This window comes from Mastigoproctus giganteus, chromosome 10, assembly GCF_048544385.1.
Source record: "Mastigoproctus giganteus isolate SK-2022 chromosome 10, ASM4854438v1, whole genome shotgun sequence".
Lineage (NCBI taxonomy): Eukaryota > Metazoa > Arthropoda > Arachnida > Uropygi > Thelyphonidae > Mastigoproctus > Mastigoproctus giganteus.
The window spans coordinates 132,855,928-132,883,222 of NC_143584.1; the positions used below are offsets into that span (position 1 = coordinate 132,855,928).

At 40.7% G+C, this 27,295-nt stretch overlaps 1 protein-coding gene across 6 annotated transcripts in view; it reads right to left on the minus strand.

Annotated features, from left to right (window-relative positions):
- LOC150079291 (intermembrane lipid transfer protein VPS13D-like) overlaps positions 1 to 27,295 on the minus strand; it is a 1,618,665-nt gene that overhangs the window by 1,251,591 nt on the left and 339,779 nt on the right. For all 6 annotated transcript variants that reach the window (XM_090383928.1, XM_090383929.1, XM_090383926.1 and 3 more), the window contains one exon: positions 20,590 to 20,680. In XM_090383928.1, the coding sequence (XP_090240054.1) occupies positions 20,590 to 20,680 (91 nt within the window). The remainder of the gene's footprint in view (positions 1 to 20,589; positions 20,681 to 27,295) is intronic.

Below are 27,295 nucleotides of genomic sequence, written 5' to 3' on the forward strand. Positions count from 1 at the left end.
GAGATCTATTCAGAAACAATGGCCAGATGAGTGAATAAAAATGTTTTTATTAACATCAGCATTTACTAACACATTTTATCACTTCGGCATTTTTACTAATAGTTCCTACAAATTTAAGTGTTTTTATTCACTTGTCTGGACGTATCCTAAAAGGCTCATGGGGTAAAATTTTTCTCACCATGGTCTGTGCGTATTAACAGGATGAAATAGACACTAGAGATGGGATCCACTTAAATAGAAGAGGAGCAAGAATTGTTGATGCTATCAAGGAAGCGTTATGTGGATCAGAACACCGCTAAAACAGAGGGAATATATAGACTAATAATTTTGACAGTGGCTGAAGGCAGATGTGCAATTAATTCTCCAACGGGACAGGGAACACCCTGGAAAATGAGATATGGGGGATTACAAGGCCTTCGATGGGGGGGGTCATTATGGGATCAGTAAATATATGGGAAGTGTTGGGGTTACGAAGAACAAAAAAACAGGTGCACATTTAATGCCTTATATATTAATGCTAAGGGTACAGCAAATAAATTTGATAAATCTGAAGTATTGATTAAGTCATATAGAATCTAAGGCAGCACCAGTTGACATCTGTGGCTGATTCTTTATCAGTATGACGTGATTTAAGTACTGGGAAAACCAAAATGAGAGTAAGGGATCTGGTACAGACCAAATGATAAGTATAAGTAAAGACTATACAGACAAACAGAATGAGCCAATTGAAGAACTTTTCTACACACACACACACACACACACAGACACACACACACACACACACACACACACACACACACACACACACACACACACACACACACACACACACGTTAACAGGCAATATAAGAAAACAATACTCTTAATCTGATTTATAAACAATGACTCTCAATACATTAAAAATTACCAGATAATTTAAAAACACTAAGTGGTTGTGATCATAAGCTGTTGATGTAGGATTTAATTAAAGATATAACTACTGTCAAGAAGACGAAATGGAAGAGATTTTTCTCTTGTTGTGGTGACTACAATAGTGAAAGCATTACCAAATGCAAATTCTACATAAGTTCAGGGAGGTGATAGTAGAAGCTACTTGGCATTTTATAAAAACCAAGAGATACTGTTCAAGGTTTAGACTTAAATGGATGTCAGATGAATTAATGAGACTAGTGGCAAAGAAGAAAAATTCATGGGATGATTATATATTATCAGAGGATACAAAATCCTACAGTAAAAATAAATATCTATAATCAAGTCACTAAGGGAGGGGGGTTAGGCTAGCTAAGACATATTAAGAGAAGTCTTTGGCTAAGTTATTGTTATTTGACTTTTTTTTAGGAGCATTAGCAACTAAGGCCATGTTGCTCTGGGGATATGCGGTAGTCATTCCCTGACCTTTCCACATCCTCTGTATTTGGTGGGCACGGGCTCGAACCCCAGTCTAATCAAGAAGTGTGTGCTATGCACTGATGCTCCTGCCCACCTGGCTACGGAGGCACCCTTTGGCTAAGAACATAAAGAAAAGAAGCAAAGAATTCTTTGCCTACAAACACTGAAAGGAAACTGGTTGCACCACTTTGGTCCACTAGATATAAACAGAATAAATGTTGATGAGCATGTTTATGTTGCTGACAAACTAAATAGAGATTTTATTTCGCATTTACATTCACACATGCTAAGAAATTCTAGGGATGCCTGAGATACAGGTTATAACTGGAAAGAAAACAATTTTGTGATAACTAAGAGGATTGTGGTAAAGTTTTAGATACTGTTCCATGTGATATAGTGTTAAACAAATTGGAGCAGCATGGCATTAGTGACACATTACTGCTATGGTAAAAGGAACATTGAGTAGTATGAGACAGACAGTGGTTATTAACAGCCACTACTCTTTATGAACTAATGTTATTTGATGAATCAGATTTGATTAATTAAATTTGATGAATCCATAAAGTTTAATTTCAATGCTTGCATATACTACAAAGGTTGGCAGCATGGTTACCAAGAGGTATGAAGTTATGCTACTTCAACATGACACCCAGAAAAATTAGGCCAATGGACTAAGAAGTGAAAAATGAGGATTAACAATGATAAATGCATATCTTAGTTGGTATGAAAAGTCTAGTAGCTTCCAAGATTAATTCCTTCAAGGCCTCCCACTTAGAATTCACTGTTTTTAACATCATCAGTTGATCCCACTGTATAGAATTTAAAAACTGCCTGAGACCACTCTAGTCACCTTTACGAAAACAAAAACCCTTCCCTTTAGCCTTGTGGTAATTACATCTTTAAGTAAATCCCATCAGTAACGCTGTATTCACTGTCACGTAGTGGCTCCTTTACCTGCAAATTCGAAATGCACGAGTCATCATTGCCGATAATCAGATCAAGAGTATTACCCCCTCTGGTTGCCCCTTGAACATGTTGCAGTAGAAAACAATCCTCCAATAAATCCACAAAGGTTTTGCTAGCATGCAAGTGACCAACCCACATGCAGCTTCTTTGTAAGAGACTTTATGCTCAACTTCATATTTTTGATTTGTTTTCACTCATTTCCAGTGGTTCAGTTCAGGCTGTACATTTACCTTCACAGTTTGGCCAACTTTGGATATGAGAACTTCAACTTTCATGGGCATGATCTTTAGATACACAACAAGCACAGGTGACTACATCTCTGTAGGCTGTCTGTGAGTGATCACCAAATTTTTGGCACTGAGAACATTGCATCAGGTTAGGAATGTACGGCAACACCCAGCACCTTAGATAGCAAGTTTTTAAAGTTGTTGGCACATTTTCAAAGTGAGAATGAGTGTATGAGTTGTTGTTGTTGGGGTTTGATGGCACATAAGCTGCAATGGCTATAATGTGCTTGAGTGTGTGAGTACAAACCAGCAGCATCTTTGTTTATAACTATTCTTTTAACATTCATTATGTTCTGATCTTTGAGCAGCACAATTTCCTCCTCTGATATATTGAGAAGATCCTACTTTGCTATAATCCCTTTAGAAGAGTTCAGGACAGCATATGGGAAAACCTTTGTAGAAATTCTACCAGAGGTGGATAATTTCAGTAGTTTCTCTGCATGTCTATGTTCAATCATTTTAACAAGGAGATTCCCAGATTACAGTCTCTGAATAATTTCTGGACAGCCGGCCTGTTTTTATGATATTTCTAAATTAAAAATGGAGACAACTTATTCAGTACTCTGAGTATGACCTGTCAATAAGTTAAGTAATAAAAAGGAATAGGGGAGGGGGCTACCTATTTCCATAATGCCGGGTGGAAGTTTCTTCCAGCAGTTAAATCTCTGGCTGAAAAGATATTACTGCACATCTGTCCTATAACCATCCTTTTTTTTGATTTATGCCAATTATGTGGATTGTTCAAGGAAAACTAAGAATGACATCAGTATTCAGTTTACTCAATACAATTAAATCCTAAAATACTGAAATCAGGTCTCCCCACAGATGACTAGTTTCTGGACACTGCAATTTGCAGAAAGGAAGTATTTCTTGGTAAGAATACCCTTTTTTGTCTCTGAATAAACTTATTTCTCTTCTCTGCACCAATCCCAACAGATCCACGCCCTTCCAAAAATGAGGCATCCAGACAGCAAGGAGTACTCGATGTGTCGTAACAATTAATTTATACAATGGGATAATAACCTAATTGGCCCAATTAGCTGAGTGGCTCAAGTACAAGGGTGCAAAAGTGGGTGCGCATGTGTGCGCACGTGCATGCGCACGCACGCACACACACTTTGAGTGGACCATGGTTCAAGTCCTCATGACAGCTAAATACAGTTGATGATTCTATTCATTGTCAAAATCATTAATGTAAACTCTTCTGACTTAGTGATCATGCCAGAGTAACTTTTTTTTAATTTTTTTTAATTAAAACCACAAACATAAGAATTATTAGAACATAGTACTTAGTACCATGTATGGGCTGAAGGTTGATAGATGTAAGATAAGATAACCACAAAGATTATATTTTTTAACCATATTTTAGAGGTTTTTTTTTTTTTTTTAATTCTGGTTTGGCAATAATTTTACTTTAATGTTGAGAAATAAGATCAAAATAAGAAGAAACTATTATTTAGAAGCATTTATATACAAATATAGAAATGGAGAAGCTGGAGTTTGAGGACAAGCTTGAAGAGAACACCACAGGTGGAGATATAGTTATCATGGGTGACCTGAATGCAAAAGTCAGAGTGGAGAGTTGTTGTTGTTGTTGTTATTTGGTTTTTAGGAGCATTAGCAACTAAGGCCATATTGCTCCGGAATATGCGGTGGTTATTCCCTGAATGACCTTTCCGCATCCTCCCTATTTGGTGGTGATGGGCTCGAACCCCGGTCTAATCAAGAAGCGTGTGCTACGCACTGCTGCTCCTTCCCACCTGGCTACGGAGGCGCCAGAGTGGAGAGACAAGGACTAGAATATGTTATGGGTCCACATGGCTGCAGGCCTAGGAATGATGATGGCGACAGGCTGTTGGATTTCTGTTTACGGAACAGCTTGGTCATAGGAAACAACTGGTTCAAGAAGAGAAAATCACAAAGTGAAAAGATACGGCTGGGATGGTCAACAGGAATCCCTCCTTGACTATATACTCATAGATAAACAGCGACACACAAGACTAGTGGATGTCAAGGTCATTCCTAGTATCACTCCTTGGGTAGTGATCACAGGTTAGTTGTTGGAGTTTCTCCAAATTGAAGAGGACCAAAATAACAAGAGAAAGAAAACTACAGGTGTGGAAGTTGAAAGAAGAGGAAAAAGAAGCGATGTTCAGAGAAGAGTTCAGGAAGGTTGTACCTAAGACAGTGGTGAACAGCGTGGAATCAGAAGGGAAAGCATTCAAAGACAATTCAGTCAATTAAACAATGCAGTCAATTAAATCAGTAAATCTATTAATCTTGATAAACTTTATTGTCAATTAAATTGTATTTTTAACTCTATATATATATATAACGACTTAATCGTAACAAATAATTAATACATAACTATAGTGGTACACATGATACGGAAGTTGTATAAAGGGAACTCGTAGAAAACACTAGATACCGAAAAAAAATATATAACATAACTGTTTTGGGATATAACTTAAGGATTTAATTTTTGTTTTGAAATTTTATTGAATTAAATCGGAATCATGACTCTGACCAGAGCAGCAAAGCAAAAGGCTCAAGCTAATGGGAGTGCTGTGGTTCAGGGGAGAACTGAGGGGGGCAGTTGCCCTCTGAATCACAGTCTTTTAAAATGCACTGTTTGCTTGATGTTTGCGGAGCAGTCGGGTACGGGACATGATACTGCCAAGGGGGATGTCTTTGTGTGTGCACGATGTAAGGAGTGCAAGGAAATCAGGCGACAACTCAGCGTTGTTATGGGCCTTTATGAAAGCTTGAAGGACAGGGTGGATGCCCTCGAAGGAAATAAATTGAGGGGCCCATCAAGCTCTCAGCTGCCCACATCAACGCCAGAGTTTGCACTTTGTCATCAGGCAACACAGAGGCAGCCCCTAGGCAGAATGCGCTGGTCCCACAGGAACTAGTAGTTGTTGGTAACTCTATTGTCAGGGAAACGGGGAACATGCTTTGTAAAAAGGATAGGTGGAATAGGACGAGGGTATGTCTGCCAGGGGCAAAGGTTGATGACGTTGTAGAGCGGATATCATCTTTTTAGGGCACAAAAGGTGATATAGTTGTACACGTTGGCACTAATGATATTAAGAGTAGGAGACCGGCGGAATTACTTAGCAACTACAGGTCACTGTTGAAAAAAAGCCGAGAATTAGGGTTAAATTTGAAAGTGTCTGCAATTCTGCCCAGACACGATAGGAGGGAGTATATGATGAGAGCCTTGTCGATCAATTCGGCCCTGGAGGGATTGTGCAAGGCTCAAGGGGTAAAATTTTTTTTAGCCTGGACTGTACTTGTTAACAGGAGAGATTGCTTCTACAGGGATGGGATACACTTAAATAGAAAGGGTGCAAGAATTTTTGCTGATGCTGTCGAGGCAGTGTTAGGTGGGTTGGAAAACTGCTAGTTGGGGGGGGATACAAGGACTAACAGATTAACAGTGGCCACTGGCAGAGGTGGAAGGGATTCTTGCACTGCTTCTATTGAAATGAGCAGAAGCCTGAAAAACAAGATGCAGGATATTTCAGAGACTGCTGGGAGTCATTGCGGTACAAGTAAACATATGGGTTGTGTTAGGGTAGCTAAGAATAGAAACAGGTGCATGTATACCTGCGTGTACACCAATGCTAGGAGTTTGGTAAATAAATTTGATGAATTTGAGGTATTGCTCAAAACATCAAAGGCAGATATTGTTGGGATATCAGAGACGTGGTGTCACACAGATATAAGTAATGCGGAACTGGAATTTGGGGAATACAATGTGTATAGAAAGGATAGACGGGATAGGAGGGGAGGAGGGGTTATGCTATTAGTTAAGAAACATAAAGTCCAAGGAAGTGAAGCCAGTCGACATCGATGGACAGGGCAGTGCCGAGTCAGTTTGGTGTGACATAAGCATAGGGAAATCAAAACTGAGAGTAGGAGTGTGCTATAGGCCTAATGACTCTGATGAGTATAATAAAATATTGTACAGGGAAATAGAGTGGGCCAGTAAATCAGAGAGTCTTATAATGGGGGATTTTAATTTCCCAGATATTGACTGGAATTGTGGGTTGGTCACTCGCACACTAGCAAGGCTTTTGTGGATTTATTGGTTGATTGTTTTCAATATCAGCATGTTCGTGAGGCAAAAAGAGGGAGCAATACTCTTGATCTGATTATCAGTAGGGATTCTTCATGCATTAAGAATCTGCAGATAAATGAACCACTAGGTGGCAGTGATCACAGTGTGTTGAAGTGGGATTTTCTCAAGGAGGTAACTACCATCAGAGGTAGTAGTAGTAGTAGTGGCATGTGATGCAAGAAAGCAAGTGTATGAGCTTATGCAGCATCAGCCAAAAAAAAAAAAAAAAATCACACCATTCCCTCCAAATGCCTGTCCAGTTCCTCCTTAAATTTATTCAACCTATCAACTTCCACAACGACAGATGGAAGTTTGTTCCAGCAATTAACCACCCGCTGGCTAAAGGCAAATTTCCGCACATCTATTCTACATCTGTCCTTTCTTAGTTTGAATTTATGCCCCCTTAGGTTCGTAATCTGAATAAGTGGAAGGACCCCATCAGAATTCAGCGTGCTCAACCCATTCAAGGCCTTATACACCTCAATCAGATCACCGCGCAGGTGCCTAGTCTCCAGCCACTGCAATTTGCAGAACTTAAGTCTCTCTTGGTAAGAGGATCCCTTCATTCCCCTCACCAATCTTGTTGCCCTTCTCTGTACACGCTCAAGTAAATCTACATCCTTCCTAAAATGAGGCCTCCATACCTGTACGCAGTACTCAAGGCGTGGCCTGACCATTGCCTTATACAGAGGGACAATCACCTCCTTCTTCCTGCTAGCAAAATTCCTATATATCATTGACAAAACCCCATGACCTTCCCTGGCAGCCTGTCTGCATTGCTCAGAAAACGTCATATCTGACTGCACAATTACTCCCAGGTCTTTTTCATTTTCTACTACCTTAAGTGTAGTACCACACAGTTGGTACTTTTCTCTTGGGTTAATTCTACCCATATGCAGTACTTTGCATTTGTCAAGGTTAAACTTCAGTTGCCACTTCTCAGCCCATCTGCCCAAATTATCTAGATCCTGTTGTAGTAGCACACTGCCATTACTGTCATTAACAACCCGAAAAGGGAAGGGTTTTTGTTTTCGTAAAGGCGACTATGATGGTCTGAGACAGTATATAAATTCTATACAGTGGGACCAACTGATGATGTTACCAACAGCAAACTCAAAATGGGAAGCATTCAAGGAACTAATCTTGGAGGCTACCAGGCTTTACATACCAACTAAGAAATATTGTTCAAGGTTTAGGCCTAAATGGTTGTCAGATGAACTAATGAGACATGTGGCAGAGAAGAAAAATGCATGGGATACATACAAATTAATGGGTGACATGGAAGCCTATGATAGATATAAGTTGGTCTGTAACCAAGTTACAAAGGAGATTAGGCAGGCAAAGGAAGACTACAAAAAATCCTTGGCAAAGGATGCAAAGAAAAACAGAAAAGAGTTCTTTACATATTTAAACTCAAGAAGGAAAGGGATGAATCAGATTGGTGCACTGGATATTGATGGTTCAACAGTTGAGGATCCTGCTCAGGTGGCTAACAATCTAAACGAGCATTTTGCATCTACATTCACGCATGAGGAGTTATTCAGAAAGGAGAATGATGTAGGTAAAGTAAACATTGGCAGTGAGCTGGATGATTTTGTAATAACTGAGAGGAAAGTGGAGGAGAGATTGTTGAGGATAAACATAAAAAAGGCACCTGGGGTGGATGGGATCTATCCAGTTATATTAAAGGAGGCAGCAAAGGAAGTAAGCAAACCCCTAGCCATAATTATGAGAGCTTTTTTGGACTCAGGGGAGGTACCCATAGACTGGAGATGTGCAAATGTAACCCCAATTCACAAAGGAGGATCAAAGGCTGACACAAGTAATTATAGACCTGTTAGTTTAACTTCTGTTCCAGGTAAATTAATGGAGGCACTGGTTAAAGAAGCACTGCAGGATCATCTAGACAAGAATTCAGTTATAGCTCAGACGCAGCATGGTTTTGTTAAGGGCAGGTCTTGCCTGACCAATTTGATTGGATACTATGATGTAGTCACAAAAGAACTGGATGCAGGGAATAACTTTGATATTATATATTTGGATCTTAGAAAGGCTTTTGATACTGTTGCACATGGAAGACTGCTGCACAAATTGGAGCAGTGTGGCATTGGAGGCAAATTTCTGCTATGGATATGGGGATGGTTGAGTGGCAGAAAACAGAGAGTGGTAATCAATGGACACTGCTCAACGTGGACTAATGTTATTAGTGGAGTTCCTCAGGGTTCAGTGTTGGGTCTGTTGTTGTTTTCGGTGTTTATGAATGATATTGATGATGGGATATCAAGTTTAATGTCCAAGTTTGCAGATGATACAAAGATTGGCAGGGCTGTTAAGGACACTACTGACGCTATGCTGCTGCAACAGGATCTGGAAAGGTTGAACAGATGGGCTGAGATGTGGCAAATGAAGTTTAACATTGACAAATGTAAAGTACTACATATGGGAAAGAGTAACCCCAGAGCAACGTATCAACTCTGCGGTACTACACTGACAGTGGTGGAGAATGAAAAGGACCTGGGGGTAATTGTGCAGGCAGATATGAAGTTCTCTGAGCAGTGCAGACGAGCTGCAAGAGTAGCTCATGGTGTCTTGTCAAATGATATACAAGAATTTTTCTAGCAGGGATAAGGAGATGATTATTCCCTTGTATAAGGCAATGGTTAGGCCACATCTTGAGTACTCCAGACTTGTATACAGGTCTGGAGGCCTCATTTCAAGAAGGATGTAGAGCTGCTGGAACGGGTACAGAGAAGGGCAACAAGATTAGTGAATGGAACAAAGGGTTGCTCTTACGAAGAAAGGCTTAAGTTTTGCAAATTACAGAGTCTGGAGACTAGGGACCGGCGAGGTGATCTGATAGAAACGTATAAGGCTTTGAATGGTTTGAGCATGCTCAATGCCAATGGGATTCTTCATCTTGCTCAGAATAATCACCTCAGAGGGCATAAATTCAAATTGAGGAAGGACGGATGTCGGATAGATGTGCGGAAATTTGCCTTTGGCCAGCAGGTGGTTGGTTGGTGGAACCGACTTCCATCACTTGTTGTTGAAGTTGATAGCCTAATCAAATTTAAAGCTCAACTGGACAGGTATTTCGAACGAACGGAGGGGTGAAATGGGAGTGGTGTGTGTTTTTTTTTTTGGCTGATGCTGAATAAGCTTGCTTTCTTGCATCATATGCCTCTACTAATGCTAATGCTAAGACTGTATAGTAGGACTGACAGAGCAGGTTTGTGGAAAGACAAGCAATAGAAGGAAATGGAAAGAAACCCCATGGTGAAATTATAGGATGAGAGGGGCTGTGAAAATCAAGAATAATGCATTCAGGACCTACTTTCAGACAAGAAATGAGGAGAATAAAGAGAGATATGAAACCGTGAATAGACAGGCTAACGAGGAAAGAAGACTGTGGTTGAAAGAATGGAGTGAAACTCTGCAACAAGATATCAACGGTTTTAAAAAGACACTGTATGTTATGGTATGGTGAGGAAAAGGAGAAGAGATGGTGAACAGAGCAAATACTTGATGGATGAGAATGAGAACCTAATAACCAAGGATGAAGAGATAAGAGGAACATGGAAGCAGTATTTTGAAAATCTGTTGAACGTGCAGGACAGCCAGCAAAAGGGACAAAGGCAGGTTGATCATAAAAGAGGAGATGAAAGCGAAGATATGGAGAGAGAGCAGACAGATTTGACGTGAATGATGTAGTGCAGGCATGGAAATACATCAAGACAGGCAAGTCTGCTGGTATGAATGAGATAAATGGAGAGAGATGCTGAAGGCTACAGGCGAGGCAGAGATAGCATGGACACACAGACTGTTCCATAAGATCTGGGATGAGAGACAGGTGCCGAAGGATTGAAAAGAAGGTTTGATCATCCAGTTGTTCAAGAAGGGGAACAGGAAAAAGTGTTCCAATTATAGAGGCATCACACTGACATCACATGTGAGTAAGCTGTATGAGAGAGTGTTAGAGTGGAAGATAAGAGGAATGATTGAAAACAGGAGAGCCGAGAAACAGTACAGTTTTAGGCTTGGCAGATCGATGGTGGATCTAATTTTCTGCATCAGGCAACTGATGAAAAAGTGTTATGAACACAATAAAGAATTATGGATGGCATTTTTGGATATAAACAAAGCATTTGATGCCATAAAGAGAGAGAGAAAGTGTGGGAGGTTTTGAGAAACTTGGGGACAGAGGAACATCTTGTGGAGAGAATTGAGAATATGTGCACCAATACAGTGAGCAAGGTAAGAACAGTGGTGGGGTTAATGGAGAGCTTTGAAATAACATCGGGTTTGAGGCAAGGAATCATCCTGCCCCCACTACTGTTCATAGCTGTCATGAATGATGTGCAATGTAGAGTGGTGGAACAACTTGGACAGGACCAGATGAAAGTCATGCTCTTGGCAGATGACCTCTGCATATGGGGAGAGAGCAGGGAACAAGTGCAACAGCAAGTTGATATACTGGCTAGTATGGCCAATGAATTTGGACTGGTTTTCAGTCAGGAGAAGAGTAAAGTAATGGTTCTAAAGAGGAGTGGCAAGCTTGACGGATACATTACAGTGGAAGAGAAACAGCTAAAAATGGTTAACAACTTCAAGTATCTAGGAAGCACCATTACAAAGACAGGAGTAATAGACGACGCTAACTCTGGCCAATTATAACTTTACAAACATAAGTAAAATAAAATTACAATTAATAATAAAATAATAAAATAAATAAGTAAACTCGACTGTAAAATATAGATAATTTAAAATATACATATGAATTCCTATCAAATCATATAAAACTTTGAAAATACTATGTATTAAAAATGTTGAACCATACTACTATAACATTGAAGCTTTTGGCAGCATCTGCTGCCTTCCACAACATAAGTAGTGCTGCATCAACAATTCATTATAAAGCACCAAGCCTTCCCAGCAGATCCAGGATGTACTATTGTACCTGAGCATACTCCGTTTCCCATATGTCAGCACCGGAAGTGGCACAGGGCTGTACGACCTTAAAACGTTCATTCCTATCCAGGATAATGGTCTCAAACATTACATTAATCCTACAACCCTTATACCTTTATTTTACTTATGTTTATAAAGTTATATTGGTCAGAGTTGGCGGCATTAATTATGGATAGATTTACTACTGACCACAGAGGCCTTTTTATTGAGCTATTGATGTGTTATGGTCGTGTCATGCTGCGAAAGATTCAACAATATCAAAAGAAGCCAAGCAAAGGCAACACCTGAGATTTGAACATCACTGTAACGCTGCCGGTCTGATACTGCACGACTTTAGGACAAAACTGCCATTTCAGGATCCAAGATTGACACGTGCTGTGGTAATATACCAAAAGAAGTTGAAAATATATGGATTGGCAAGCTACGAAGGTATCTGATAAGCACGAGGAGGTGTATAGAGGTATGTAGGACATGCCTCAGTAACAATTTAGAGTTGGTGCGTTGGGTACGGATATGTAGGATGGTGGTGGTTAAAGCGACGAGGGTTGCTGATATGTACAGACAGAGGCAGGTTAATAAGTTTAATAGACTTAGGGAAGAGGTGGGGGAAAGTAGATTGATGATTCAAGGTGACTTTATTCATAATCTTAGTCACAAGATATTGACGGAGGCATGGAAGGAGGTTTGGAGTCTTGGTTACGGGTATAGTTTGGTTCCGGACAGGATCCCCTTTGCAGAGGTAGCTATGGGGGTGGAGAGGGCTACATCAGATCTGCCTGAAACCACTGCCAATGAGATCTGGATGAAAACGGTGTGTGTTCTTAACCGGGCACGTAGGATATCACCTAATTTAACATTGGTGCAGAGGAAGGCATTGCAAGAGCTACAGCGGGATGAGAGTATCACGATATTGTAGGTGGATAAAGGTAGATCGACGGTGGTGTTAGATATGGAGGACTATTGGAGGAAGCTCGTTGATTTATTGAATGATACGTCCATTTATAAAGTGGTGAGTAGGAATCCTTTGGTGGGGCTGGAGCAACAGACCAATGAGCTGGTACACAAGTGGTACAAGGCGGGTAAGATATCAGAGGAAGTTTCTTGGAGGTTGCGTGCATCGGGTTGCAAATTACCCAAATTCTATGGTTTACCTAAAGTGCATAAGATAGGCGTACCCGTTGAGGCCAATTGCATCATTTGTGGGCACCCCGACGCACACCCTTTCCAGATTCTTGGCAGGTTTGGTTTCTCCTGTTTTGGGCCGGATTGGCTGGACAGTGAGAAACAGTCAGGAATTCATAAAGTTTGCCCAGGATAAAAAAAAATAATTAAATAAATAATTTTGATATCATATATTTGGATTTCAGGAAAGCTTTTGATCCCATAGCGCATGTAAGACTACTGTACAAATTGGAGCAGAATGGTATTAAGGGTAAGTTGCTACAATGGATAAAAGGATGGTTAAGTGGGAGAAGACAGAGGGTGGTAATCAATGGGTGCTGCTCTTCGTGGAGTCCCGCAGGGTTCGGTGTTGGATCCACTGTTGTTTTGTATATTTATCAATGATATTGATGAAGGTATATCACGCATAATGTCGAAGTTTGCAGATGATACAAAGGTTGGCAGGGTTGTTAATGACAGTAATGGCAGTGTGCTACTGCAACAGGATCTAGATAATTTGGACAGATGGGATAAGAAGTGGCAACTGAAGTTTAACCTTGACAAATGCAAAGTACTGCATATGGGTAGAAGTAACCCCAGAGAAACATACCAACTGTGTGGTACTACACTTAAGGTGGTAGAAAATGAAAAAGACCTGGGAGTAATTGTGCAATCAGATATGAAGTTTTCTGAGCAATGCAGACAGGCTGCCAGGGCAGGTCATGGGGTTTTGTCAATGATATATAGGAATATTGCTAGCAGGGAGGAGGAGGTGATTGTCCCTCTGTATAAGGCAATGGTCAGGCCACGCCTTGAGTACTGCGTACAGGTCTGGAGGCCTCATTTTATGAAGGATGTAGATTTACTTGAGCGTGTATAGAGAAGATTAGTGAGGGGAATGAAGGGATCCTCTTACCGAGAGGCTTAAGTTCTGCAAATTGCAGTGGCTGGAGACTAGGCACTTGCGCGGTGATCTGATTAAGGTGTATAAGGCCTTGAATGGGTTGAACACGCTGAATTCTGATGGGATCCTTCCACTTGTTCAGATTACGAACCTAAGGGGGCATAAATTCAAATTAAGAAAGAACAAATGTAGAATAGATGTGCGGAAATTTGCCTTTAGCCAGTGGGTGGTTAATTGCTGGAACAAACTTCCATCTGTCGTTGTGGAAGTTGATAGGTTGAATAAATATAAGGAGGAACTGGATAGGCATTTGGAGGGAATGGTGTGATTTTTTTTTTTTTTTTTTTGGCTGATGCTGCATAAGCTCATACACTTGCTTTCTTGCATCACATGCCACTACTACTACTACTACTACTACAACACTGAAGAAGAGGAAATTTTAATATCGTTTGATGTGGTGTCGTTTTCACGTGCATTCCAATGGATCATTTTTTGAACTGTGTTCGAACAGCCTTGGAGGGCGATAATGCTTTGAAAGATAGGACGAATTTGAGTGTACAGGACATATGTTGTTGTTATTTGGTTTTTAGGAGCATTAACAACTAAGGCCATATGGCTCCGGGGATATGCAGTGGTCATTCCCTGACCTTTCCGCATCCTCCGTATTTGGTGGTGACGGGCTCGAACCCCGGTCTAATCAAGAAGCGTGTGCTACGCACTGCTGCTCCTTCCCACCTGCAATGAACTGTGAAATCAAGAAAAATTATGCACATACATTTAATAATTATTTATTTATTATTAGTAATTATTTACACAACTTACTGAAGTTCAAATAACTAAACTGGTACACAGAAAATAGTTACTCTAACAAGCAGACAAAGCATAATATAATAGAAATTCATTACTTATTTTCGGGGCATTCAGTATATTTAAATTTTGTATTACATTTCTAATGTTATCAAGTTTGAAAATAAGAAAACTCATTCAAGGTGTATAGGCCTATATCATACATCAGATTTTCATAACATTAGAGAGAGAGAGAGAGGGGGGGGGGCAGTATATGCAGGTGGTCCAACAAGATGTTTGTTTGTTTGTTTTGGTTTTATTGGCGCATTAGCTACTAAGGCTATAATGCGCCAAGACCATGTCATTAATAAAAATTTAAACTTTCAGTGACATAACTAGTTAGGTCACCATGTCAAAATAAATAATAACAAAAGTATAAAAGATAAATCAATAGAAAAGAACAATAAAATGTAAATTTTATATGGCAGTAAAAATGTTTATTGATTTTAAAAAGCTAAAAACAGCAGACACATGGTCATTGTCAGATAAAATCTGACTGAGTGTATAAGGCTCAGCCAGATGACTAAAAACGGTAAAGTATAAATCACGTTCGTGTCTAAAACGTGGACATACGGTTAAAATGTGATGAATAGATAAAATGGTGTCGCATTGTTCGCACATAGGACAGTCATCTGCCCTCAGCAGAAAAGAATGTGTAAGATGACTGTGTCCTATGCGGAGACGAGCTAGAACAACTTCCTCCTTACGATTCCTGCGTAGACAAGACTGCCACGGTTCAATTACAGGCTTTATACGATATAATTTATTCGCAGTCTGTCTATTCCACGAGTCCTGCCATTGGGAGTGTATGTTTTGATGTATTATTTGTCTGTAGTCTGTATAAGGGACTAACAGGCAACGGTTATTATTGGGAATTGCTGATTTGGCTGCGGCGTCAGCCAAATCATTTCCCCTAATCCCAATGTGGCTCGGAATCCAGCAGAAGCGGATGTCATATTCACGATCATGGAGAACGTGAATCTTCTGCTGAATGCTAGACAGAACTGGATGGGGATTATACCTCACAGATATTACAGCCTGTAACATGCTAAGAGAGTCGGAATATAAAATGAACCATTCGTATTGGCATTTACTAATATGATCCAAGGCTAACTCTACAGCGTGCAGCTCTGCAGTAAATATGCTGCATTCAGAGGGAATCTGCTCTGATATAGTGCTGTCTGTAAAGACAGCAGCAGAGCCCACATATGATTCCGACTTCGAGCCGTCTGTGTAGACTGGCGCGAAGTCGGAATATTCAGTTCGGTGTGCTGAATGAAGCTGCAGGTAGACGCATGATGGAGTGTCCGACTTTCCCCAGTTTCTAAGCGACAAGTCGCATGCCGGGACACGAGCATGCCAGGGTGGAAAGGGTTGCTTGGATGTTTGGGCAACCTTGTCTACCTTGATATTGAGTTCGTTGAGTAGCTCTTGGACACGAATACCAAAAGGACGATTGGCAGTCTTACGGGTGTTGTACAAGTTTTCCCATCGTGGCTCAAAAACGAAGGGCCACGTAGGATGGTCTGGCAGGGATTTCAGTTTTAAAGCGTACTTTAAAGACAACTGCTTACGTCGAAACGATAACGGTGGTTCGTTTGCTTCGACGTATAAACTCTGGACAGGAGATGTTCGAAATGCTCCAGTAGCAATACGTATAGCCTGATGATGGACAGGATCCAGCCATCGAAGTACACTGTCTCTGGCTGAAGAATATACTTGGGACCCATAATCTAATTTGGATCGCACAAGTGCACGGTAAAGCCGTAAAAGGGTGCATCGGTCTGCACCCCAGGATAAGGAGGACAGCGAGCGGAGCATATTAAGGGCTCTTGTGCACTTTGTGCGGAGTTGGCGAATGTGATCCAGAAAGGTCAATTTTTTATCGAATATGAGTCCCAAGAATTTTGTTTTCGCTGCTACTGGAATAGCATTTTGTCCGAGCCTTAATTCAGGTTCAGGATGAAGATTACGCTTGCGACAAAAGTGTACGCAAACGGTCTTCTCCGGCGAGAACCTGAAGCCATTAGCAAGTGCCCAGGAATTCAGACTATTGATGGCTTTCTGCAGTTGTCTTTCAATAACCCTCATGTTGCATGACTGGCAAAAAATGCTAAAGTCATCAACATAGAGGGCACTGTTTACAGTTGGAGGAAGTTGTTCTGTGATGGAATTTATTTTGATGGCAAAAAGCGTGACACTTAATACTGATCCTTGTGGTACTCCCTCCTCTTGGTTAAAGGAGCGAGAGAGTGAGGATCCCACACGAACTTGGAACGATCGTTTGGCGAGAAAGTTTTGAATAAAAAAGGGGAGATGCCCTCTAAGGCCTAGGTTATGTAAATCTTTTAAAATGCCAAATCTCCAAGTTGTGTCATACGCTTTTTCCAAGTCAAAGAACACCGACACCAAGTGTTCGCGTTTTAGGAAAGCATCCCGGATGGATGCTTCCATTCTAATAAGATGGTCCAAAGTGGACCGGTTCCTTCGGAAGCCACACTGGATGTTGGAGAGAAGGTCGTTTGATTCAAGATACCAAATTAAACGAGAATTAACCATTCTCTCCAGGAGTTTGCACAGACAGCTAGTCAGAGCAATAGGACGATAATTGGTGGTGACTTTTGGATCCTTTCCTCGCTTAGGAAAGGCAAGAACGATAGCCTTTCGCCAGGAGTCCGGAAACTGCCCTTCAGTAAAGATTCTGTTATACAGAAGGAGCAGACAATCCATAGATTTTGATGAAAGATGTTTAATCATTTCATAATGGATGCCATCTGGTCCAACGGCACTTGCTTTGGAAAGAGCGAGGGCCCTTTTCAGTTCCAGAATAGTGAAATCCCCGTTGTAGGGATAAATACTCTTAGATTTAAAGCTAAGTGCCTGTTTTTCGATTTTATATTTCAGGACCAGGAACTCTGGGGAATACGAAGATGTTGCAGAGATCTTGGAGAATGTTTCCCCAAGAGAATTAGCTATTGCAGTTGGATCTGAAATAGCGCATCCATTATAATCTAGGATTGAAGAAGGGTGGGATGTATATTTTCCCTTCATTTTCCGGATTTTGTCCCAGACTACCTTAGAGTTGGTAGACTGGTTAATAGATGATGTAAAACGGATCCACGATTCCTTTTGACTCTGACGACGGATGTAACGTGCTTTGGCTCGTGCACGTTTGAAGGCTATAAGGTTGTTCGTGGTAGGATATCGGCGAAATATCCCCCACGCTTTGTTTTGAGCCTTTTTTGCTGCTGTGCATTGTGAATTCCACCAAGGTTTAGGAAATGGTGGAAACCGGGCTGATGTTTTTGGGACAGCATTAGCAGCTGCTTGGACAATACTTTCTGTGATGTACTTAACTGCATCATTGATAGGCTCTTGACTGACTGTACTAAGATCAAAATTTGCCTGGTGTTGGAAGGCAGTCCAGTCAGCCTGATCAATCTTCCACCGTGGTAGCCTGAAGGGAAGACATGGTCTCCCACTGTGTAGCAAGGTTATCACGGGGAAGTGATCACTACCATATGGATTCTCCTCCACTTCCCAGGTGAGTGAAGGGAGTAGAGAAGGGGAGCAGATAGAGAGATCAATGGCAGAAAAAGTACGGGTAGGCATGTGGAAAAAGGTGTTTGTTCCAGTATTTAGAAGCGAAAGGTCATTGTCATTGAGCATATGCTCTATGACTCGTCCCCTTCCATTGATGTTAGCACTACCCCACAGGGTGTTATGTCCATTAAAATCCCCAAGAAGTAAGAAAGGGGGAGGCAGCTGCGTTAGAAGATCATCAAGGTCTGCCTGGGAGATGTCAGTCCCAGGTGGCAAATAAATAGAGCATACAGTTAATAAGAATCCCACTGAAAGGCGAATTGCAACAGCCTCTATGCTGGTTGTAATTAGCAAGGGCTGCACTGGGGAATGGTTACCCACAAGGATAGCCACTCCCCCATGTACAGAGCCATCCGCAATTCTATCCTTACGAAAAATTGTGGTGTTATGCATCGTGGGATCGTCATTTGCCTTTAGGTATGTCTCCTGCTTTTGCAGGAGGGCCTTGATGTCATCTATATTTCGCCGGAATCCACGACAATTCCATTGTAGGAATTTAGCCATTATTTTGGCTTGGTGGGTCCATCAGGCGGCTTCCGAGGTGCTGAGGGCTTACTTTTATCAGTCTTGGATTTGTCCTTTTTGGGGAAGAATGGACGCTGTCCCGTGTCCATTTCCTCCTCCGCAAAGAGTTCCAAGACTGAATCTTCGGGTACCTCCTTCTTCTCCACATCCATCTTTTCTTGGGTTCTAGGGGGGACTTCCCCCTTTTTATTCTTTTCTGTCATAATTACCGTTCTTATTTGTGGAGCATTAGGAGGTACCGATATAGGAGTGGCAGCTCATTGGTCCTTCTGTGCAGGTTTTTGAGTACTTAGGAGATAACGCGCGATGGGAGTGAAAGACTCCTTTGGAGGAATGGTCATGTCCGTCTGAATTCCGACGGAACATCTCCCTGCTACCTTCTGGGCGTAGGTAGGTCTGTTGGTATTCAGGGGTTTCACCGATTTCCTTGCCTCCTGGTATGATATGTTAAGCTCTGCCTTCAGCCGTTGAATCTCTTTTTCTTCTTTCCACCTCTGGCATGCTCGTGAGTAGGCCGGGTGTTCGCCTTCACAGTTAATACAGGTGGGTTTTGCGGCTGAACATGCTGTTGTTTCGTGGTCCTTTGCACCACACCGGGCGCATGCAAGGACTCCACGGCAGGCCATTTGAGAATGTCCATACTTCTGACATTTAAAACACCGTAAAGGGTTCGGAATGTATGGACGTACTGGACAGTTGATGTATCCAGCTTTAATCTCATCAGGAGGTTTGGGAGAGTTAAAAGTCAGGATAACACTCCTGGTTTTAACAATTTTCCCATCCCTTCGCGCAGTGATTCTCTTGACGGCAGTAACTCCCTGTGGTTTTAATTCGGAGCAGATTTCCTCCTCGGTGACGTCGAGAAGGTCCCACTCCGAAATGACACCTCTTGATGAATTTAGTGTTCTGTGTGGTGTCACTGTTACGGGTATTCCTCCGATTGATGTTACTCGGAGTAGATGTTCAGACTGCCTGTCATTTTTTGTTTCAATCAAGAGGTCCCCCGAACGGAGCCTCTTAACTGATTTGGGTGAACCTGCTAACCCGTCTAACCCTTTTTGAATAAAAAAGGGCGACATTTTACCAATTGGTGTTTCATTGGTGGAATGCATAATTAAGAACCTTGGGACAGGCCCTGATGGTAATTCGGTTCGCTGCCTTTTTTTAGCAATAATGCTATCTGTCTCCTTTTCATTGATTTCAGATAGGGACCGGGTTGGGGCCCCTGAAGAATTTAGTTTATCAGGATTCATAGAGATTTTTATATGGTTCAGTGCCCGGGCTCCCCACCCACCACGGAGCCCAAAGGGACGCCCACTACCCGGCATGCAATGAATGCGCTCGGGAGTGGGACGCCAGGGCTACCCAGACACTATACCCGCACCGCCGCCAGCCTGAATCCTGTCCCTCGGACCATGAGGGTAGGGGCGTGGCATTGTCACGGTTGACCCTTGCAGGCGAGCCTACTAGCCGATTGATCCTAGCCGGGCCTTCCAGGACCACCCGTCTTGTCGAAGCAGGGGCCAAAGTGGTGTATTGAAGCTGGGCCCCTCAACCACCAGGATCCCCCTTTCCGAATTTCCACAGGTCGCAGCGCACGGCAAACACGCCGGATTCCATTGATGTAAGCCCGGAACCTAGGCTGTGGGCGTTGGATCCCAGTGATGCTAGTCTGGAAGTCCAGCAGCGTCATTGGGAGGTCCCCTCACCACGTACAGGTGCCCACGTCGAGGGGGGTCCAACAAGATCTACCATATATAGCTGAAGTTCACTTTCAAATTTTAATTATTAATTTATTAAGATGTAAACAATACCTTTTGTTCACTGATATGAACAACAAGCTTTGGTAAATTTCCAGATAGAGTAATACTAGGCCACTGGGGATCATACATAAACACCAATCTCCTGTTTCAAAAAGGGAATATAAAATTATTACTATTAATTTCAATTCTTTTGAACTGTTCATATACATCTAAAATATATTATTAGAAAAAAACACCACAATATTTTCTTTGGCATGGCTTATGAGATAGTGGCTTTAGATAGTTTCTTTGATACAATAAACTACACATATTAAAGAGCCTCCATTGATTTCAAGGAAGTGGAAAAAACTTTGATTGCTATGATACCCCCAGGGGCTCACCATCTGGTGAGTATAGGCTTGGCACACCCAGGGTCCTGAGCTGGATATCATCATTCTTCTCTTTCTTGGTGATTCCCATATACTTTTGACTCCCTCTCTCTCTCTCTCTTTCTCTCTCTCTCTCTCTTTGGAAATTTTTTTTTGGCTGGTGTAGCATAAGCCTCAGGCTTCCTTGCACTATGCGGCTAGTAATAGTTATAATAATAATACACGACCATTTCAAGACATTATTATTATTATCAGCCATATGGTGCAAGGAAGCCTGAAGCTTATGCTGCATCAGCTAAAAAAAAATTTGTGAGTTACCCTGTGTTTGAGAGAGAGAGAGAGAGAGAGAGAGAGAGAGAGAGAGAGCGATTTCAGCTCAGGACCCTGGGTGTGCCAAGCGAATACTCACCAGAGGGTCCTGAGCATGGATTATTACATTATCAGATTCATAATTTGGCTTTGGCTGGTGCAGCATAAGTTATTTATTGTTATTTGGTTTTTTTTAGGAGCATTAGCAACTAAGGCCATATTGCTCCAGGAATATGCGGTGGTCATTCCCTGACCTTTCCACATCCTAAGGAGGCACCTCCGTAGCCATGTGGGAAGGAGCAGCAGTGCGTAGCACACGCTTCTTGATTATACTGGGGTTCGAGCCCATGACCACCAAATACGGAGGGTGCGGAAAGGTCAGGGAATGACCACCGCTTATCCCGGAGCAATATGGCCTTAGTTGCTAATGCTCCTAAAAACCAAATAACAAACAAACAACAACAGCATCCTCCGTATTTGGTGGTCACGGGCTCAAACCCCGGTCTAATCAAGAAGCGTGTGCTACGCACTGCTGCTCCTGCCCACCTGGCTACGGAGGTGCCGCAACCTAAGTCTCACACTTCCTTGCACCATACGGCTAATAATAATGTCTTGAAATGGTCATGTAACATAGCGATCAAACTTTTTTCCACTGCCTTCAAATCCTACAAATACTTTAACAATCTGATAGTAAAACACATTATCTTACTGGACAACTAATAATAATGTATATAATGTAATATATAAATAATAATGTCTTCAAAAAATTGGTACAGCATGACATTAAGAGGAAGTTGCTACCCAACCATCCCTTTATCCACAGCAAGGTGCTACGAGTAGAAGAAGACAAGAGTGGTTGTCAATGGACACTACTCTTCATGGACTAATGTTACTAGTCGACCGCCCCAAGGTTCAGTGCTGGGCTCATTGTTGTTTTCTATATTTATTAATCATATTGATGAAAGTATATTAGGCCTAATGTCTAAGTTTCCAGGATAGATGTGCAGAAGTTTTCATTCAGCCAGCAGACAGTTGATTGTTCCAACAAATGTCCATCGCTTGTTGTGGAAGTGGGTAGTCTGAATAAATGCAAGGATAAACTAGACAAACTACTGAACAACCTTCCTTCGTACCTATTTCCTGAAAATTACAGTCTACAGAAGTTCAAGTCTAATGTCAACAAATATCTTCTTTTGTCTTCTCAACCTCTAAGTCAAGCACGGTACCAAGTTCTATAGGTTCTAATAACCTCTCATGTTTGGGGTTTTCATAAATAAAAAAAAACAAAAAACTACTGGAGGGGATGGGCTGGTGATGTGGGAAGAGTGTGTGCATGTGCTTTGGCTGATGCTATACAAGCTTGCATTCTTGCATATTTGTCGACATTAATACTAATACTGAGACTAAGACCAAGCAGCAAAGATGAGCTTTCCTTGGTTTTAATTAGTTTTAGTCCTTTTAAATGACATGCTGATAAGATTAATCAGAACGGCATTTAAATAAGCTCACCCGTCAAGCATTAATAATGGGTGTGAGACATCCCTTTGGTAGTTGTTGGCGCATCGGCTTCTGTGGCCATAGTGCACCTCCCAAGGTTTTTTGTAGTACTTTGATCCAAGCCCAAGGCGGGATTCGAAACCGTGACCTTTGGGTTGCCAGGCAGGCACTTTACCCACCCGGCTAGCCCGGTCGGCAAAGTGAGACATCCATGTATATACAAAAAGCACCCAACCACACTATTAACTCTTCCCTCTGGCAAGCAATATCTTCACCTAATGTTATGGTCTCCAACTTTATGGAGTTTCTTTCCAAACCTTTCTCTGAATGGAAATGGAGTTTCTAAGACCTCATGACCCTTTCCCAGTTCTCACATATACAATTCTAATGATTCACAACATTATACAAGCATTTCCTTCTGGTGTAGATGATAGCAATTTTGCTGATTCCACTACTATTGTAGCCGACATCATATGTTAAAATCGCTATCACATTTCCACAATGTGATATTTGAATTAACAAATATCAGTCCATCAGCTTGTCTTTACAATCCTGGCCAACCTGACTTTTAATAACAATTCCTTATTTCTGTTTTATCCATCAAACTCTCGTGTATGAAAAGATTTTAAAAATCTATTTATCATTAGACAAATTTTACAGATAACACTGTAGATATCTGCAAATTGTTTTTTAATGAGATTAGTGAAACTACTAAAAATGAAATTACTGAAGAATTGGAGGAAATAACATCTGCAAAATCAAATATTTTGCAGATGTTATCTCCTCCAATTCTTCAGTAATTTCAACCATTCTGTTACAATATCATGGAAAACAGAAAAAGACCAAACAATCTGTTTGTTTGGTCTTTTGTGTTTTTAAAAATAATCAGATTGCTAGTTTCATAAAATGCCAAAAGGACAAACTGACAATTTATTAATTTGTTCTTTTTCATGTTATTGTGTAACAGAAATATTATAATTTCATTGCAAGAGAGGAGAAAACATCCAGGAAAAAAAAAAAAAAAAGATTTGATTCTTGTATTAATAAAAAATAGGTTCTAAAAACTTTACAAAGGTGAAGCACTTTCAGTTAAGCTATTTAGATCAAAGATAATAAGCCTGTGCAATATGCCACCTACCCATTATATTATTCAACTACAGTCCAAAACAGAAGTCAGATTATAAGCATTTGTATGTGCATATTGGAGTTGTTTTAATAATTAATACATATATACATTAGAATTATGCAAAGGCATATGATGCAAGAAAGCAAGATTATACAGCATCAGCCACAAAAAAAAAAAAAAAAACCTTCCCATTCACTCCAAATGTTTGTCTAGTTCTGCCTTGAATTTATTTAAGCTATCAACTTTTACAACAGATGGAAGTTTGTTCCAGCAATCAACCACCCACTGGCTAAAGGCAAATTTCCATACATCTATTCTACAACTGCTTTTCCTCAATTTGAATTTATGTCCACTTATGCAATTAGTCTGGGCAAAAGAAAGAAACCCATCAGCATTGAGCTTGCTCAAACCATTCAAGGCCTTATACAACTCAATCAGATCACCTCGCAGGTGCCTAGTCTCCAGACACTGCAATTAATTTCTTAATTTCTGCACATCTGAGAAATTAGTGCAAAATTAATGAGAAATGATAGATGAATGAAAATGAAATGAGAGAATAAAAAAAAAAATGACAGATGAACGAAAATGAAATGATAGAGAATGAAAAAGATCTGGGGCTAATTGTGCAGTCAGATATGAAGTTTTCTGAGCAGTGAAGACGGTCTGCAAGAGTAGCTCATGGTTTCTTGTCAATGATATACAGGAATTTTTCTAGCAGGGGATAAGGAGGTAATTAACCCCTTGTATAAGGCAATGGTCAGGCCACACCTTGAGTACTGTATACAGGTCTGGAGGCCTCATTTTAAGAAGGATGTAGAGCTGTTCGAACGAGTACAGAGAAGGGCAACAAGATTAGTGAATGGAACAAAGGGTTGCTCTTACGAAGAAAGCCTTAAGTTTTGCAAATTAAAGTGTCTGGAGACTAGGCACCTGCGACGTGATCTGATTGAGGTGTATAAAGCCTTGAATTGTTTGAGCATGCTCAATGCTGATGGGATTCTTCCTCTTGGTCAGAATAATCGCCTGAGAAGGCATAAATTGAAATTGAGGAAAGACAGTTGTAGGATAGATGTGTGGAAGTTTGCCTTTAGCCAGTGGGTGGTTGATTGCTCGAGCAAACTTCCATCTGCCGTTGTAGAAGTTGATAGCTTAAACAGATTCAAGGCAGAAATAGATAAACGAACATTTGGAGCGAGTGGATGGGTGAAATGAGAAGGGTCTGTGTGTGGTTTTTTTTTTTTTTTGGCTGATGTTATATAAACTTGCTTTCTTGCATCATGTGCCCTTGCTAATGCTAATTAAGCCTTTCTTCATAAGAGCAACCCTTTGTTCAATTCACTAATCTTGTTACCCTTCTCTGTACTCGTTCCAACAGTTCTACATCATTCTTAAAATGAGGCCTCCAGACCTGTATACAGTACTTAAGGTATGCCCTGATCATTGCCTTATACAAGGGGTTAATCATCTCCTTATCCCTGCTAGAAAAATTCCTGTATATCATTGGCAAGACACCATGAGCTACTCTTGCAGACTGTCTCCAATACTGAAAACTTTATATCGCACTGCACAATTACCCCCAGATCTTTTTCATTCTCTATCATCCTGAGTGTAGTACCCCAAAGTCGGTATGTTATTCTGGGGTTACTGTTACCCATATGAAGTACTTTACATTTGTCAACATTAAACTTCAGTTGCCACCTCTCAGCACATCTGCTCAACTTTTCTAAATCCTGTTGCAGTAGCGTACTGTAAACAGTGTCATTAACAATCCTGCCAATCTTTGTACTGCCTACAAACTTGGACATTAAGTCTCATATACCTTCATCAAAATCATTAATAAATACAGAAAACAACAATGGACTGAATGCCGAACCTGGGGAACTCCACTAATAACATTAGTCCACGAAGAGCAGTATTCATTGATTACCACTCTGTCTTCTTCCACTCAACCATCCCTTTATCCATAGCAGATTTGCCCTTAATGCCATACTGCTCCAATTTGCACAGTAGTCTTCCATGTGCAACAGTATCAAAAGTTTCCTAAAATCCAAGTATATGATATCAAAATTACTTTTTGCATCCAGTTCCTTTGTGACCACATCATAGTATCCAATCAAATTGGTCACACAAGACTTCTCCTTGACAAACCTTGCTGTATCTGAACTATAACTGTAGTCTTGTGTAGATAATCCTGCAGTGCTGCTTTAACCAGTGCCTCCATTAATTTCCTTGGAATATAAGTTAAACTAACAGGTCTGTAATTACTTGTGTCACCCTTTGATCCTCCTTTGTGAATTGGGGACACATTTGCACATCTCCAGTCCATGGGGGGGGACCTCCCCTGAGTCAAAGGAAACTCTGATAATTATGGCTTTGCTTACTCCTTTTGCTGCTTTCTTTAATATAACTGGATAGATCCCATCCACCCCAGGTGCCTTTCTTATGTTTATCTTCAATGATTCTCTTCCACTTTGCTCTCAGTTATTACAAAATTATTTTGCTCCCTGCTGGAGTCTGATAAACCTCTGGCATTCGCCTCACTAAATAATTCCTCATGCACAAATACCATTAGCAGCAATTGTATATAACACATATAGTACTGCAGCAAATGCATAAAATACAAATATTACTATTAACAATTTTTGTTAATCTTATTAGTTGTTCAGACATTAAACTCTATTTCACTATTTCAATCACTGAGACATCACAATATTACAATAGCATTTGCATGGAAAAGTATTTCATATTTACCACTGGAAGGTATGTCCAATAGTTTGCTTTAATTCTTGTGCCATCAATAACATTTCATACAATGTTACTGATTGAAGTGCATTCTTTGAATACGTAACATAACAGCTCAGTTTTGTAATAAAACATTTACAGAATAGGCAGCTGTACCTTTCACTCAAAATGCCAAAAACCTGCTAAACTTAGGGAATCATGGACCATTAATCACTGAAAAGATTTTACTATGGATAGCAATACTATCTTTTGCATTGTTTGTGAAAAGAACATTCCATGCAAAAAAACTTTCCAGATTGATCAATATCTTGAAAACAATATACAACATTGTTACCAAAAAAGCAAAAGCAAAGAAATTTTTGCCAAATCAGTCACTTTTGATCACATCATGAGATATGATCAAAAGTCACTGATTTGTGAGATGTTGTCATTTTTCTGATCTCTTGATGAGAAAAGTGATTTCAAAGGATCTGCATCTTGCCTTGGTAAGCAGATATTTCTTTCCATGAGTTAAACTTATCAAATGATATTTATAATATCTATCTTGCGAGTCAACCTTGAGAGAGAATTCTCAATGTTTTTTTATGGTTCTATTATTCAGAAAATTCAAAATAGTAGGGGAAAATAAATCTGGTTGTCTGCCATTGAAAATGCATATGGCCATCATATTCGCACATGAAAGGAACTAGCTGTGTTCGCTCAGCATATGGAAAGA